Source organism: Pararge aegeria, chromosome 14 (assembly GCF_905163445.1).
Source record: "Pararge aegeria chromosome 14, ilParAegt1.1, whole genome shotgun sequence".
NCBI classification, from domain to species: Eukaryota; Metazoa; Arthropoda; class Insecta; order Lepidoptera; family Nymphalidae; genus Pararge; species Pararge aegeria.
Genome location: NC_053193.1, coordinates 12,898,393 through 12,915,939, shown reverse-complemented (window position 1 = coordinate 12,915,939; position 17,547 = coordinate 12,898,393). Strand labels below are relative to the sequence as shown.

Below are 17,547 nucleotides of genomic sequence, written 5' to 3'. Positions count from 1 at the left end.
TTGACAGTTACAATATGGTATGCGAAAATGTGGCCAAAGGCTGCCCGCACACGTCCAATATTATTTTTAGTACCAACTCTTCAATACAGGTTGTACAAAGGCAACTTTACTGTCAATATGCAGAATATGGTCAATGTTATTGACGTGTGTGCCAAGATAAAGTCCATTTGCCTAGAATATGCCTATTCACTTTAGATTTGAAGAAACCGATAGTATAGGTTGAAACAAAAGGGCATTTAAAATTTTTGCGGTGATAGTAAGAAAAACAATTCGTAAGAGTCCATCGTTCCTAGTGCTTCGATACTCAAGCGATAGAAGATTGTGAGTTCGTACTAAGGGAGACATTAGGCGACAGTCACAATAACGAGTTCAGCGTTTAGATATTTAATTTGTTGTGTTAAGTCGTAGTAAATAAAATACTTTATAATTTTTTGGGTTTAATTTTATTATTACTTACAACAGAAGCTTGTATACTTGCAGTATAATAATTAATAAAATGCATATCACATAAAACATCGTAAATACTACATAACATACATTAGCCTAGTTAATATTCACTGAAACAGCGTGGCCGATACAAACTAATGCACTGTCAAGTCGTAAATATTAAAAAATATGGCTACTAATTATACGTTTGTGCACTGCCCCGGCCGCCGCGCGCCGAGGCGCCGTCGAATCTCCTAATATCACAAGGATTTACTGCAACATATTACATCTAAATTGTACAAAACTTTATAAAGCACGTAATACACTCGATCGCATAAAAAGCTAAATTGACTCAATATGATATGTCCTTATGGAATAATGGTTAGAAAAAAGATAGCACTCTCGACGAATATCAACGTTGACGCATTGTTTTGTTTTGATTCACCGATTCGTAAAATTACCGTATCATTATAATAATAAAAATTATCATTTTACAAAAATAAATAGGTCATCTGCAAAGAAAAATAATATAATTGTACAATAGTAATGTACTAGTATTATGTAACACTTCGGAAGCGATCTATTTAGAATATCTAGCGTACATTAAATAGAGGGCATCAGTCTTGATACATCCCTACACAGTCCGAGCGATTGTATCGGAAGAGGAATATGGTTCTAATACTCTGTTTTACCACGCCATCATATACAACGCCTCGGGAGCGTTTTCAAATATCGGACACTTTAACGTCAAATTAAAATTCCCCTTATGTCCCTCGTTTTAAAGGTGTACATTCCGTACTACTGATTTATTTTCCACTAAAGGCGGAATATAGATGTATGGACAAACATGAGTTTTAAATCAAAAACCATTAAGTTGATTTTAAATGCCGTTAGTGTTCTCGAAAACCATCGACGGTTTTTAAGTGTGCATCCTCGTACTAAGGGTACCTTATAGTTGGTATCGTTAACACGTGAATTACACATGTCAAATATATTCCTATGTGTCCATTATCTCTATTTAGAGTTCCTGAAGTTTTAAAAACGAAATTTAAAGTAGGGAAATTTCCTTGTATCAAAACAAGTTGTGTACTGACGCTTTTCAGATATATTTCTGCTCGAAGCTCTGACTGTTATTTGAATTTACTAGGCGTTTTTACGACACGTATCTGATATTTTGAAAACGCTACCACGGTAAGCGATGGATGCGGGAATCTTTACTCCCGGACTCCTGTAATACTATAAGGCGGTTTGGACTAGAGGTCAGTGCTCTCGTGAGCGGGGGCCACGGGGGGCGGCGGTGCGGGCACGAGAGGTCGAGGGGGGCGTGCCGGCTGGGGTCGCGGGGACTTCGGCCCGCCCTCCGTGATGTTGCCCTCCGATTGTGACAGTTGTCTGCTCGCATTGGTCAAGCTCTTCGGCTCTTCCAACTCCGCATCTTTCCCACCGGAACTGTGCGTTCGCTGCACCGTGTTCCGAGACCCCTCATCATCGACGGCGCCGCCCACTTGTATTACAGTCGGGTGCTGTTTGTCTACTGTGTAAATGTGAGTGCGCTCTAGGACGGTAGGTGTAATCTCAGAGTTATCGGTGAGGGAGCTCCGTTGGCCTCGAAAGCTCTGTGGCCGGAGCGTGGCTGGGCGTTCCGGAACTGCGGGCTTGTTCCTCAGTTGCACCTCGTTATCGGCTTCGACGGGTGCGGGTACTATAGTCCGCGGTGCGGGACGTGGCGGCGGTTGACTGGACGGCTTAGGCACCTGGATTCTTAAACATCTATCCAGAGATTTCTCCGCGCCCAGCGAAGCCGGCCCGCTGTTCGGCTCGCCTACTATCTTCATCCTGGTGACGACTCCGGATTGCGCGGTCACGTTTTTGCATACAAGCGTGGATTCCTTGTCGTTTCTTTCCATCGCCTTTAAACTCTCGAATTTATCCTTTTCGAACTCCAGGCTCTGTCGGCGTATGTCCGCAAGGTTCTCGCGGCTTCCACTCCTTGCAGCTTCCTCTTTTATAGCTTTGCTTTGCCGGTATGTCGATCGGTTGATCGTTTGCACGCCGGATATAATTTTCCCCGTGTCAGAGATGACTGGCCGTGGAGGTTTCGCTGGTTTTTCCGCCTCCTTGGCTATTGAATTCTGTGGCTCCTTGGGCGCTTCCGTCGCCTGCGTTTGAGCTTCTACTTTTTTGTTCTTATCGGGCGTAAAGTTTGGCGGAACCGGCGCCAGGGGTTTATTTTTTCGACGCATAATAGGTTTAGGGCTACCGTGAGGTGGACTAGATTGGTCTGATAGGGAGCTATTGGATTGAGCTTTTTTAATATCGTTATCTATTAATATAAGGCTAGTGTCGTGACTGTTGCTTCTCGAGTGCCTGCCGAGCAGGTCGGACGGGTTCTTCTGTGCGGCCTGGTGGTTGTAATTGTACATTGATTTACTCATGCTACTGTAATCGCCGTTCGCCTGCTCCTGGGTGAGAGCGGCAGTTTGGTTGTAACCTTGAACGAAGGTCGGAATGAAGCCGTAATCGCCCTGGTCCGGGAGCAGGTCTTCTTTAGTGAACGAGATGAAAAACTTTTGGTCGTCTTTAAAGAACCAGTCCGCGTGTTTGATGAGTAGTTCGACCCCACAGTTGACCGCTGTCGTGATGTTCATGTCGAAGGTGCTCTCGTCAGCGGCCCACAGCAGGTTGGGCGCGATCACAATTGCCAGGTTCGAAGGCGTCATTTTGTTTGTGCTTTGATTTTGAGTCAAGGCAGACAAAAATTTTATAAGATATCTAAGGTTTTGGAAGTTTGCGTCCGGCAGAAGATGAATCGCTTCCCAGAGAGCGTTGAGTCGAGCTTGTTCCGAGGGCTGTTTGGAAGCTAGGATGAAGTTCTCGTAGAGGCGAAATGTTAGTAGAGGTTCGGGCAGTTCTCTTAAGTATGATTTTAGCACCGAAGCCACTACATGCATATCCCGGTAGTCCGGGGGGAGAGGAACACTAAATAGGCCCGCGTCTAAGGATAGTTTCATCCGTCGCACCTTTGATGTACCTGAGGACGAAATATTTTAAGTTACTAGTTTTATGAGCGTATAAACAACTTAACAGTAATATCTCGATGTCTGTGAGTGTCGAGGCGTCTTCGCAAGAAGTGTCTACGTCTGCACAAGAAGAAGCTGATATCATTTTGACCGACCGTATGCAAATAAATATACTTTATAATTTTAAGATAATATATAGAGAATAGATATCTTGTATGAGGACCAGGAGAAGAATACTTACCGCCAGCGATTCTGAAGAGTCCCTCCTCATTGAGTGCCAGCTCATGCAGAGTGCACACGCACAGCTCGATGGGAAAGGCTATGGTGCGAGCAGTCACCCTGAGGTGCTCCTCCAGAGGGTACCCGAACACGGGCTTCACCGAACTGTCATCTGCATCAAACGATTACAATGAAAATTCCGTTGTCACAACCCCTTCTCTTCCCGCTAAATTAAATATGTACAATGCGACTTAAGCGGGTGGCCAGTCGATGCCTCTAGGCAGTACGTTCACTAACGTCGAAACAGAGACGAGGTAGCTTCGCTTCGATGATGGGTGTTCGAAGGCAAGGAAGCCGCCACGCCGCGTCATTGCCTCGACTTTGCAGTGTGCGACATGCCTAAGGAAATATAACGGAGAACGCGGGCAGCAGCGTCCTACTATCATCTACTGCGATCGCCAATCTGTCAGCAAGCCAGGATATTATGGGATAAACCCCCCCATTAGGATAGGCCTTTAATCCAGCAGTGGACTGTTTAGGGTATTAATGATCAACATTCAGTTTATTACGTAGGCGCTAACTATGGATTTCAAAAGATGGCACTAAGTCAGTCAGAAGGCGATGGAACTATTTATTTATTAAACTCTTTATTTGTATACCACAACATTAAAATATATTAAATATAATAAAAACAGAAACATAAAGAAAGAAGTAGACTACAAAAGGCAGCCTTATCGCTTAATAGCGATCTCTGCCAGGCAACGTTTGAATCAGGAAAAAAAAGAAGACGAGAATAGACTGCTGGTGGTACAAATTTTTAAAATACATACATGCGAATAACTGCATACTAATACATAAACTAAAGTACATAATACAATTAATAAATAAATATAAACATAAATAAGTATATACATGCTATTAATAGTCATCGACAATATAATGGGCCATAACTGCTTTTTTAAATATCGCCAGTGATTTGGTTCGTCGTATGCTCATTGGGAGTGCATTCTACAATTCCACAGCTCGTACGCTAAACGAACGCTTGTAAAACTATGCTTGGAATAAGAATCAAATTAAAAATAAGGCGATCCGTAGAAGAACTAGAGTTACCCATCCACATCAAGTCGCGAAGCTGAAAAGGCAATGAGAAATAGATAGAACCGATGATTGCCTTTTCATTAGGGCCCTAAGGTGCTTGAATGGCATGAAACGGTAAACGTAGCGTTGTTAGACGGGGGTCTAACAACGCTACGTTTAAACGGGGGTTTAACGTTGCCTATTCACCTAGTCGGGGGACTAGGTGAATAGGCAACGTTCAGATCTTCAAAAAGTTAAACAGTGAATGAAGTCCTAATGTGCTACTCAAGTATGTACTTAGTTTAATACATTTAAAGAAGTAAATAAAAATATATGTTCTAGCTTTTAAGAAAATCACCACTCTTTAAAAACTGCATACAGGCAAGTATGAGCTCCGTAGGTAGGTACTTGTTAACCTTAAACCGACGACATATGAAAGAAACCCGAGGCGAGTTGCTTAGAATACGATAGGAACAAAGTATGTTTAATTACAGTGCGGTCATTAACGACCGCGATAATTAAATGAGACTTCGCGCAGGTTTAATAAACGATAGAAATAGCTCTACCCTGTTATGTGACCCTAGTATTAGCATAAAATAGATAACAGTGTTAGAACCGTTATTTCTGATCTAGACTAAACAATATAATATGACACACAAGCATGTCAGCTTACAGCTTCTTTAGTGCATATCCTGTATGCACGCCCGTGGTCTCCCCGCAGGATTCTTCGGGGATTTTTCTTCGCTATTTTAGCCTTAAGAGGCAATCGTGCCACCTCTGGTGTACACAAGTGTATATATACAACTAAATTGAAATTTGGAAAAATTGTGGTATCATTTTGATACAGGGAATATTGTTAAAAAAGTATCATTGTTTAAAACTGTCAATTTAGTTTCGTTTAGAGATTTGTTTACAACAAGCAGAATTAAAACCATTTTCAGTTTCAATTATGCAATCACAAATGGAAAAGAAAGGTACTGTCAGTGGCGTGCACTTCATACATGCACAAAAGCACTGCATACCCTAAAATTTAAATAAAGCCCGTATAGGAGGAGGATTTTTCTATTTTATGCAATTTTCCTGATGTTTGCATACCCTGGCAAGAAACCCAGTGCACGCCACTGGGTACTGTGTACTATACACAAATCTTAATTAAAAATCCCATCCCCCATAAACTATCTTTATACAATTAAGCCGATCCGTTATTATGTTGCTGCGGTATTGAAGGACAAGTTAGTGAGCACACTTTGCATTAAGAATATTAATCAAAGACTAAGATAATGAGAAAAATTAATCAAACAGTTTCATTCAAAAGTGCTACAAGTAATGAACTCAAGTGATATAAATTGAAACCAGCATGCGACATCTTGATTAAACCTTACGCGTAACAGTGTTTAATGAGAAAGCCACACGCGGCCGTTGAATCTCAATTATGGATCAGAGTTGGAAAGGAGTACTATTGCGTTAGAAATTTTAAAACGATGAAATATATTTCGATACCTACTATAAAAGGTAATAAAACTACTTAAGGTGTTTGAATATTACAGTATTGAACCTAGCATATTTATTTTTAATTATACAACTTATTTGTACACCACTAAAAGTAAAAAATAAAGGAAGAAAGATAAAATATTTAGAACGAAAGATCTGAAAAGAAGAATCTTAAAAAGAGGGAGGGATACAAATTTTTTGACAAATAAGAATTTGTAAAACCCCTTAAAACTTACTTACTTTTCTTAAAAGCGAGAAATAAATATTTTCTATATTTTTAAGTCGGTGCCTAATAAAATTTAATCTAGTAGTTTTCTACATTTAAAAAAAAAAAAGAATCGTTTTTTTCGGTTATTCTGAGAGAATAAATTATCTGTCTTATACAATGCCTGTGTGTACTGATTCTAGCTATTTCATACATATACTCGTAAATGCGTCGACGCTATTTTGAAAGAAAATAAAGTGCGAACTATTAGGTAAGACAAAACATTCATAGCCCCTTTTCATACTATTTTAACAGTTATGTTTGTGCATATATAGTTGTGCCAAATTCACACTATAAAATGTTTTAGCACGATTTTTAAAATAATCAAAAATTATCTTTTCCTTAACAAAACTTCTTAAACAAAGAGAGCGGCGGTTCTAATGTATTGTTTACACGTACCGAATAACGAGAAAACATGGATCGTAATTTATTTCTGTAAAAGTGGGCTACAATGCACCGAGTGCGTGTTTAAATGTGTCGAGTGGTAAACGTGCCAGAACGAAAACCCGGGTGAGCAGTGTTTACTCGGTCTATTAAATAGAATTGGGTTAGAGTGCCTGTCTTGCACTGCTGCTAGGCTCCCAAGCTCCCAAGTTATACATATAGGTATATATATAGGTACAAATCCTCAGTCGAGTCAAACTGTCTCACCACTACGGTACGTGTAATCAAGGCATAAGATACGCTCGACTGTGCAACGGTTTCTTGGTAATGTCCCTAATTAAATTTAAAACAAAACGAAAACGTACATGTTATATGATATGAGCGTGTATCGCATAATATATTGGGTAATAGGATTGGTCTTAGGTCACTCAAGCTTTTCTGCGCATTATTGTTTTGACGACAGAACTAAAGACCGACCTTTGCTTTCGGTTATGCGCGAACTCGAATTGCGCCTATCGTACATCATATTTTACGAGTGGCCCTAAAACTATATCCTTCGTAAAAAAAACACGTTTCTTATATATAATCATCATTATCGTTATTAGAGATGCGCCGAATTTTCGTTTGGTTCGGCCAAATCATTCGGCCAAATATTCGAGTGAGGCAATTCTGTTGAGTTAATTTTATAAATATTTTAATATTTTTTACTGATAAGCACTTATGTTTTTTTATTTGCAACTTAATCGTGCTATGTTTGGAAACAAAGTGCAGTGCGGTGTGTAAACGGGTAGCGAGTGGTGGGGAACAACTCGTTCGTCATCTAGCCAGCAGCGACACGTAGCGTATGTTACAACCCATTAAAGCAACAAAAAATGTAATGGTAAACCGAATAATTCGTCTGAATATCCGGTTCGGTAAAGGTTTTAACCTTAACCTAATAATATTCAGGGTCAACTAAAAACCATGGGCTTCTTAAAATGAGGAGTGTTCAGGTCGTAGACAAACACGCTGGCCAAGGGTGGATTGGTGGGCTTTACACCACAAAAATCAAGTGGGAGAAATCTCAAGCATGCAGGATTCATCACGATGTATTTCTGCACCATTATAGCCAGTGATATTAAATTGGTTAAAAAACGAATTATTCCGTAAAGAAATTTAGCTGTCTTCCCTAAAGTGAGGCCGACGTCGTAACCACTACGCTTTTATCGCAATACATACTTTTCTTTTATGTGGGGGTATATATATATATATATATATATATGTTTCCCGCGTTTATTACCTTTTCAACAACTCCTTTGGGAACCGTTTGTTTTCCTGGGATAAGATGTCATGTCACTGTCCGTCCTATCAACTAACTCTGCCAAAAATCAGTGACAAACAAACAAAAACAAACACACCTTCGCATTTATGATCTTACTAAAGATTGTTATTGCGGCAATAGAAAAACACAAAGAAAGTGTTATCCAATTGCGTCTACAACAAATTTTATTTAATTATCAACACACCCCGTGAAGACATTATAGTAACGGTTGTTGTGTGGTTTTTTAACACTCGAGCTATAACGGTTACAGAAAGACAAACTGACAGAGTGACAGAGGACATTTACTAATTTCGGCATTGACGGTAGGAGAGCCGTAGCTTAATTGGAGAAAGCGCCCAAGTCGCGATTGCAAGATAGTCGCAGGTTCAAATCCTGTCGGTTCCGAAATTTTTTATATGCATTTTAAATTTATAAAATTGATAATTCCTCCAAGTGTAGGTAAAAACACAAAAACAAAAAAACAAGCAAAGTGTCATCTCTTGTTCCAAAACGTGTCTCACTGTTATATGAACCTTTGAAAAAGTAGATCGAAACTGCAAAGTTTCCTACTAGATGACGCTACAGTCGCTATAAGACATATACTAATTTCGGCATCGACGGTAGGAGAGCCGTAACTTAATTGGAGAAAGCGCTCAGGCAGCGATTGTCAGAGAGTCGCCGGTTCAAATCCTGTCGGTTCCGAAAATATTTATATGCTTTTTAAATTTATAAAAAAAAAAAAGAGTATATTCCCGCTAGCACTGAAACAAAAGCATGACTTACTTATAAACCTCTCCAGCTCTGGAACTGTATCCTGCAGGGAGTGGAGCGCTGACTCATGGTACGCGCGCTGCAACTTGACGTATTGCAGTAAGGTATGCGCGAGTTGAGCTTCCTTGGCCACGAGTGCGTACATGTCCGCAGCGAGAGCGTCCCGCGCTGACTCCACCTTGTTACCAGCCTCTTCCAACTCTTCCTTAGCCGCACTGTACTTGGCTGGGTATTCATCTTTCTGACGCTCTAAATTCTGGAGGGAATTTTTTTTTTTTAATACAGTTGCCCGAAAAGTGGCCATTTTGGTAGCCATATATATATATTTTTTTTTTTACGTTAATAGACTAGCCTAGCGCTTGATTACATGTGGGCTAAGATAGGACGCGCATGCCTAGAAGATGCATATTCATTCTTGGTTGAAATATGCCCCGATTGTAATAGGCAAGTCAGTCTGGAAGACTAGATTTATTTATCTATTCATATAATAAAATTGGCCTGTCTGTTTGTTATATTGAAATAACCGTTTTTTACAACATGTAGATATATAAATATACGGTGCACACACCAAATAACATTTTTTTAAATTTTTGTCTGTCTGTTTGTTCCGGCTAATCTCTGAAATGTCTGGACCAAGAAAGAAAGAAAAATAAAGTAATGTTGCAAATTCCCGCGAATCCCACCACTGGGCCGTCACGTCGGGCGCCTCCCACAACTTCTTACACCGGTATTAATATATAAAGCTGAAACGTTTTTTTGTTTGTTTACTTGAACGCGATGATCTCAGGAACTTATAGTCCGATTTGAAAAATTCTTTCACTTTTTGATTGCCCATCTATCGAGGGAGGCTGTAGGCTATACAGCATCACGCGAAGACCAATAAGAGCATAGCATCAATGAAGAATGGTTTAAAATCTGGTGTATATTTTTTCCTTTTGAGATCTTCCGCTGCGTGCTCTGCATAAACGGTTTAAGTTTCGATAAAATCATGTATGACAATGTTGTTTCCCTTTAAAAGATTAAAAAAAGTCCGCGACAACATTAATTTATCTATTAAGGTTGACTTATACGCGGATGAAGTCGCGAGGGACCGCTAGTTATCAATATTTTTTTGATACATAAAAATGTACTTGATCCCTATATAAATTTTTTTATATGTGTAAATGGCGGTCTTTAGGTGGAACATAGTTCAACTGGTCATGTAATGTATGATAAATAGCTAACAATAAATAAGGATTTTTGTGTTATCATGAACTAACGCGTTGCGTGGGACGCGGTCTGTAATGTGCGATTAGATTTAGAGACATCCTTTATGTATGTGGCATTGTAGGTAATACGATTTAACAAATAACGAATCACGTCATAATGTAACCGTTACCTAAAGATTAAAGTTTTATTTAAAGTCCTTAAAGGCTAGGGGGGATCGGGGATTAAAGTTTGTATGGGAAATGGTACTCATTTATTTTTGATCCCACTAAAAGTTTAATAAAAAATTCCAGAAAGCTATTCGCCTGCAGACATAAAAACGAGAAACTTTTGTTCTGCAACTTTATTGTTTAAATCGATAGTTTGTGAAAGATGAAATATTAAATATTATACATACCTACTCTACTTGTTACTACTCTGTGCATCGCGCGAACTATTAACTCACGGCGCAGTGCAGCGGTTTGGCAACAGGGACAGTGGACTATGCCTATGATGACTGATTCGCTAATCACAAGTATTTAGTTTCACAGTGTAATGTCACTATTCAGAAATAACATGATTTATTGTTTATTTTTGTATGAAATAAATTAATATTGAATTTTAAAAAGTTGTAGAACTAAAACGGTTAGTTTGAATGATAGGTAATACAAGGCCGAGAGCTGTAGCTGGAGCTGGTGTATGTATGTTCTTTTGTATTTATATATATATATATATATATATATATATATATATGTATATATAATAATTATATGTATTTAGCTTAATTGTATCACCGGTTGCCCTATCCCGTTTTCCCTAACCTAATTCTCTACCATAAAGGGTTGTCTGGAGGAGATCGCTTAAAGCGATAAGACAGCCTTTGCGCATCTTATATATATATATATATATATAATTTCATTGTTTTGTTATTTTTTTTTTTCGCTTTTAATTTGCTGCAATTAATACTATATCTATGTATCTTTTATTTAAAACTGTACAGGTAATACATCGCGGGGTAGCAAATGACGAGGGTACCTAAAAATGTTAGGCCACGACCACACTATTAAAACCCAATATCTCATGATCTCTAGACAGGTATGTTCACAACAACACTAACAAAGCTAGTAGGACTTTGACAGTATAACTAATCATCAAATTCAAATTCAAATTAAAAATTCATTTATTTCAAGTAGGCCTAATTTAAGCACTCTTGACACGTCAAGTATGTCTGTTTGTAGTGACTCTACCACCGGTTCGGAAGGTAGATTCTACCGAGAAGAAGCCGGCAAGAAACTCAGCAGTTGCTCTTTCCAACATCGTTTTACAATTTAACAGTCTTTGTTCTATCTTGTGTAAGATGAAAGCGGAGCGGCTTGTTTCCAGGCAACCTTGTCATTAAGAAATTATAGTAACCTCGATGTTTTAAATGTGTTTCAATCATAATTTTGACATCAACCTATTACAGGCCCACTGCAGGGCACAGGTCTCCTAACACAATGAGAAGAGGTTAAGGCCGTAGTCCACCACGCTCACCCAGTGCGCATTGGTGGACTCCACACACCTTAGAGAACATTATGGAGAAATCACTGGCATGTAATTTTCAGGATGAGTTAACTGTTTAAAACGCACATAACTTAGAAAAGTTAGAGGAGCGTGCTGGGATTTGAACTCGCCGCCCGTAATTGAAGTCGTGGTCCTACCCGTTCGGCTATCACCGCTTCTCCTATTACTAATAAGATAAAAATATTCCAGCTAACATCTGAATGGTAAAGTAATTTATTAAAGATAACAGTAATTACCGCCTAAACCAACACGGATTGTAAGGATTGTTATTTTTTCGTAAATAAACAGATATCTGTTGAGTCTGTTTACACGTGTTTATAACTCAAATAAATAAGATACTTTATGAATGAATAAACCTATATTAATTGGATTACGTTTATTTATTTTAGATACATTGTATTTAAACAGATATGATTAGAGCTTGTATTTTATCAGACGTTGTTAGATGTTTTGAAATTGTGATCATAGAATGTTGAGATAAAATAAGTAGCTCTGTTATCAGGCATGTTGTCTTTTTGCAACCTTCATGTTTAGGTACTTCTCTAGTATACGAACTATCAAGCCCATTTGCCTTGGGTGATCACCAATAATATTAATATGAAATTTTCCTTTTATTTTATATAAGATGCATAATACAGAACAACGTTAATACATTTTTAACATGAAAATACCGGGTTTGTCAATAAATATAGTGTATACCAACTATAAAGAAACAAATATTTTCTACAAAATTTTTATGTTGGTGCCAATAATAACGTAAAAAATACTAGGTAGGTCCTAGGCTACTTTAAAGAAAAAAGAATTTGTCTCCTTTAATGAACGGTATACAAAGTATTCGCAATAATTATATGGAACGAAAATGCACAAATTTCTTCCAGATACCTAAATCGCTATAGGTGGTGTACTTTTTGAAAGAAAAAAAGTCATTCAAAAAAAAAAAAAAAGAATTCTCCAAATCGGTTCAGGCACGTTCTTCGATAAACGAGGAACATAAATATAAAATAAAAAAGATTTCGACTCCTCCTTTTTTTGAAGTCTGTTTATAAGAGTTGATTGAACGCGTGACTATCCCACGGACGGGCAGCATCCAACCTACAAACCCTTCGATCTATTTTGAAACGCCGACACGTCCCGGATGACACTGCCCGGAGTGTAGGCCACTCCTAGATACTCCTTCTAGTTGTACCTAGAAGTAGTAGTTTTTGAGTGTTTGCCACACATATTGGTCACAGCCATCACACATCCAATGGCCAACGTTAAAAGGAGCCCTATGACATTCGACCCACTAAACTGGGCTCCTATCAAACTCAAAATAGTCACAACAGAGATACGACCATAATATCCTTATTTCCTTTTACGACGTGAATCATAATTTTCAATAACGCTATCTATTATGTAACTAATTATTATTTATTTATCTGCAGTACTAATGGACTTTTCAATTATTACTCTAAAGTGATTTCTTAAAGTAATTAGTGTGAATGTTTAGACGAGATCCCTTAATTATGTTAGTAGCCCCCTTTTTAGGTAGGGAATTTCACAGAGACAATTTCACTTCTTTGTATTTCTGAATTTACCCAAAGGGGTAAAAAGGGAAAGAAAGTCTGAATAAGAATCCCATGTTTTTCAAAGTTAGGGACATAAGGATAAGGGACATAAAAAGAATTCATTAAAGTACGACAGAAAACATTTTAAAAAGAGGCCTAAAAATTTTGAATAGGCCACCAAAATTTGTATGTTAATATTATTATATACTACAAATAGTAGGCGAACGACGCCGTGGGCAAGCTGTTAGTATTTAATAAATGTTTTATCAAAACCACAGGCCATTTTTCGTCATCCTGTATTTCAGGAATAAAAATTCTTATCATTTTGCCCTTGCAAAATATGAAATTTATTATAACACTAATATAAACAAAAATATTAATTCATTTATATGTATGGGTCACAACCAAGAAATCGTCATTTATTGTAAAGTATAAGTACAGATTTTGATAAAATTTTAACGAAGATAGAATGCAATCTGGACAAGTACCTATATCCCGGAACAAAAGAAGATTTCGGAGGGATTCAAACAAAAATAGAAAAAAGCGCGAACGAAGTAGTGGGAAACAATATGTCTTAGTATAAAAAAACTAAGCGAATTCTTGTGTTCGCAAATTCAAAGAAATATTCATAGATTGACTTAAAATTACTAATCAACATTGCAATTCCTTAAAAGACTTTGTTTATACATTTGATCAATAAGTCGCCATGGAAACGGGAATTTATATCACTCATGACAACTTTATGTGATATCCTAGTAGACTTTTGCCTGAGAGTTCTCAGGCATGCAGGTTTTTCGACATCAAACGCCATTTAGTTGTTTGTACTACATTTTGTTCATAAATTATACTGAAATCACAGGCATTCAGTCTGCGTTAGTAGACTCGAGTCTAAGACAACCTTGCTATCAACTTGGTCGCCAGTTTTATAACAGGCATTGCTCATTATGTAAATTAAACATTCAGCACAGTATACCGAAATTGCTTATTTCATAAGTCACAGTTTGCCTAATGCTCGATTTACATTGGTCAAGGACAGTGAAGACTAGCGAATACTAGCACAACAACAAATAACAGCGCATATCTTTACGAACACAGCTTATACTTCAGCAACTCAAGCTTTTGTTTACTAAGCCAGTGGCGAATCAAGAGAGTTAATAATCAGCGCAAGTGCTGCAGTTGCTTAAAGAAATAGAAAACAATTCTATTTAAATCAGATTGTAAGGCAGCTTGCAAGCTAAATTTACTCACTCATTAATGTCCAACCCATTTATATACTCGATATACCTACTTATCCACTAAGCTAAACACTTGACCAATGTAAATTGGCCATTAGTCTGTGGCAATAGACAGACTATGTTTAAGTTTGGCAATGGTAAGAGCCACTTTAGGAGTAAAAATTATTGAAAAATATGTTGCAGCATTGAAACAAACATTGCATTGTGAAAACTATGCATACTGCTGATTTTGATATTAAAGATTGTATGAACACAAGTTTTGCATTTTCATGTATATCATAAGCTGATATGGACTGATTGCGACTCATTTAAAGCTATTTTTATTTGTTATATATATAAAGATAAACTATATAAGTTAGTTTTTTGTTTGATTGAACATGCTATTCAGATTTGATAAATCGTTTTTTGCATTTGGTCAGGATTGTTGCGTATACATCCTCAAGGGTTATTGAGGATGTATACGCTACAATCCTGACGTGATGCAAGTGGAGCAAACGAAACGAGCGAGGGATACAACCCAGTGGGTTGGAGTATATTTTGTATAGAAAAAAATACTATCAGAAGATGTACATGGACATAGTTGGAAGGAAACAACTAGTGTCTATATATGAAGAGTAATATTACCCAAATAAGGGACGGAGAATGATTAAAAAGCTTTAAGGAATTTGTCACAAGCTGTGTTAAATTTAATTGGATTTTTAAAAATGCTGGTAAAAAATATAATACTCACATTGTATCGACTAAGTGCAGATTCTTTTTCATTTATTAGTCTACTAAGGTGCTTCTTTGCTTTCATTATAGCTGGAAGGTCATGATCACTTATTGCTGCTAGTGGGGAACAAACAAGCTGTTCAACTTTCAGTTCATGTTCAGCTATCTCATTTGCCAGGAACTTCTCAGTTTTACCTAAAAGGAGAACAAAAATTCTATGATATAATAAAATTTATGATTAGGAACTACGCTTCAATGTAGGCATTAAAGAATTAACAAATATAATATGTGTTTCAACAATACAAAATTAACTATTTCTGTTGTAATGCCATTTATTATTAAGACCACCTAAAATACAATAACATTTTTATTCAAGTAAGGTTCTGTCTAGGATTGCACTTAATAGAATGGAGATCATTGCATAAGTAAGAATACTGTGCAAATTTTAGGTGATGCAATATTTTTTTTGTAATAAAAATTAATGTTTTCTTTAGTATTGATGGTTTTATTACCTATGACATTTTTGATACAATATTGTTAGCTGAGTGACAAGATTAATAGGATACAATGACAATTCAAAGGAGATCTATATTATAATTTACTGCTTCTAATAATCATGGTAGAATTAATTACTACCATACCTAAAAGCTTACTATGCCTTCTCTAGAAATATTATTATTAAGATTAGGATTCAGATGCACTGGCCCGGAAAACTAATAGCTTTTAATTAATTTAATTTTCTTACTCACCACATTCATGTAAAATGTATTTTAAAATGCTATCATCATCATCAAAATTACTGGCTTCACACATAGATAGCCCCAGGAGATACTCTGGCAATTTTCGTAATCTCTTCTCCCTTGCTGCGGGGTCCTGGCCTTGCGTGTTACCAGCTGCAGTGGCTAGTCTTTTGCTGATAAGATGCAATGCATTGCGGAGGTGCTCCACTTTCTTGTCTGCAGTTTGTAGCTCATCAGTCAGAGCTTCACCCTTGCCAGACCTGGCCAGAACAACAATATTGCTTTTACTATTATGTTTATGCATTATTTTATAGGCAAACAACATCTAATTAAGTGTAATAAAACTGTTGCAAGTTATTAAAGAGAAAATAAACTTTTCACTGAATTTACTTTACTTTGAGCTTGTCTTGCAATTTATCTAAATGATACCGTAGTTCAACATATCTCCACAATTCACAAAGGAGTCCAAATCTTATCTCATCTGTGATAATACGAGTACCTTGAGAAGGTTTGGTCGGCAAGTTGTTTCACCCTATAGAACTGCTTCTTCATTTTGTCAAATAAGTTTCTATTAATTTATTTAACGTTACAAGGTCATTGGACTTGGTCAACAACAATAAAACGATCAAGAACTCTCGCCGAAAAGAACGTAACGAAACTAATGTCAGCGCGTCAATGAGATCATCTTCGCGTAGTAAATTATAGAATCACACCGCCGGACACCATACACAATATTTTTCCAATAAGGCACTACATTTCAAATTTCACTCAGATTTTAACACCAAATTACAATATTCCTAATTTTAATCTAAGCTTCTACATACACAAATCACGATGAATCAGAAAAATAAAATAAATATAAAACACACAGAATAAATTACAAAACGAAATCCACAGATTAAACACACAAATCAGAAAAATAATTTTAAAGATACTGTCTTATGTGCTACCACCACTTCCCGATTTCCGTGACGACTAGGTGACGACCGCCTTTTTAAGAAGTATGGCTATATTGCTTTTACAACTTATTCTTATAATTACAAACAACAAGGGTTATTTAATATTTATTTTACCTCGACCCACCGAGTCGCATTACCCGCCCGCGCTATAACTTCCGTTGCTCGACTCTTTAGGGGTATAGGATAATGTTAAACGCATTTTAATATTATAAATATGAAAGTATGTTTGTTTGTTCGTCCTATTTTCGCCCTAAATAAGCAACCAATTTATTGTATTTTAGACATATGTATTTTATATTACTATCCCATGTGAGAACAAAACACTCATTTAAAAAAAAAAGTTAAAATCGTTTGACCAGGTTTGAAGTTCGTGATAATGGATTTATAATAAATTTGTGTTCATCATAACTTGACGCATGATCTCTGTGGACTACCACAGTTATTCTTCTTCGTTTTCTTTTGATTTATGGCTTCTCGTAGTGCCAAAACAGCACACTGATCTTCTACTTCTTCTACTTCTTTTGATTTATGGCTTCTCGTAGTGCCAAAATAGCACACTGATGTGCCACAAAGTTACGTTGATTGGCGCTGTCATTGAAAAATTACTTTCACAGTGACATTTGGAAATGATTTTGACAATTGACAATTATTTAT

The 17,547-nt window shown here is 37.2% G+C and overlaps 1 protein-coding gene across 1 annotated transcript; it reads right to left on the bottom strand.

Annotated features, from left to right (window-relative positions):
• Positions 1–424: 424 nt before the first annotated feature.
• On the bottom strand, positions 425–16,784 carry LOC120629108 (rho GTPase-activating protein 44-like). The gene is made up of 6 exons (XM_039897879.1): positions 16,434–16,784; positions 15,944–16,194; positions 15,214–15,389; positions 8,966–9,209; positions 3,688–3,837; positions 425–3,457 (listed from the first exon to the last, which is right to left on the bottom strand). Exons 1-6 carry the CDS (start codon positions 16,484–16,486, stop codon positions 1,680–1,682), a joined length of 2,652 nt encoding a protein of 883 aa, XP_039753813.1. The 5' UTR covers positions 16,487–16,784; the 3' UTR covers positions 425–1,679.
• Between the last annotated feature and the right edge of the window lie 763 nt (positions 16,785–17,547).

Excerpts from the sequence above, each read along its gene's own strand:
- LOC120629108 (XM_039897879.1), bottom strand. The coding sequence starts at position 16,486 with ATGAAGAAGCAGTTCTATAGGGTGAAACAACTTGCCGACCAAACCTTC. Across the intron at positions 9,210-15,213 it reads CTGCACTTAGTCGATACAAT|AATTTAGAGCGTCAGAAAGA; the intron begins GTGAGTATTATA and ends AATTCCCTCCAG. Across the intron at positions 3,838-8,965 it reads AGAGCTGGAGAGGTTTATAA|ATGACAGTTCGGTGAAGCCC; the intron begins GTAAGTCATGCT and ends CGTTTGATGCAG.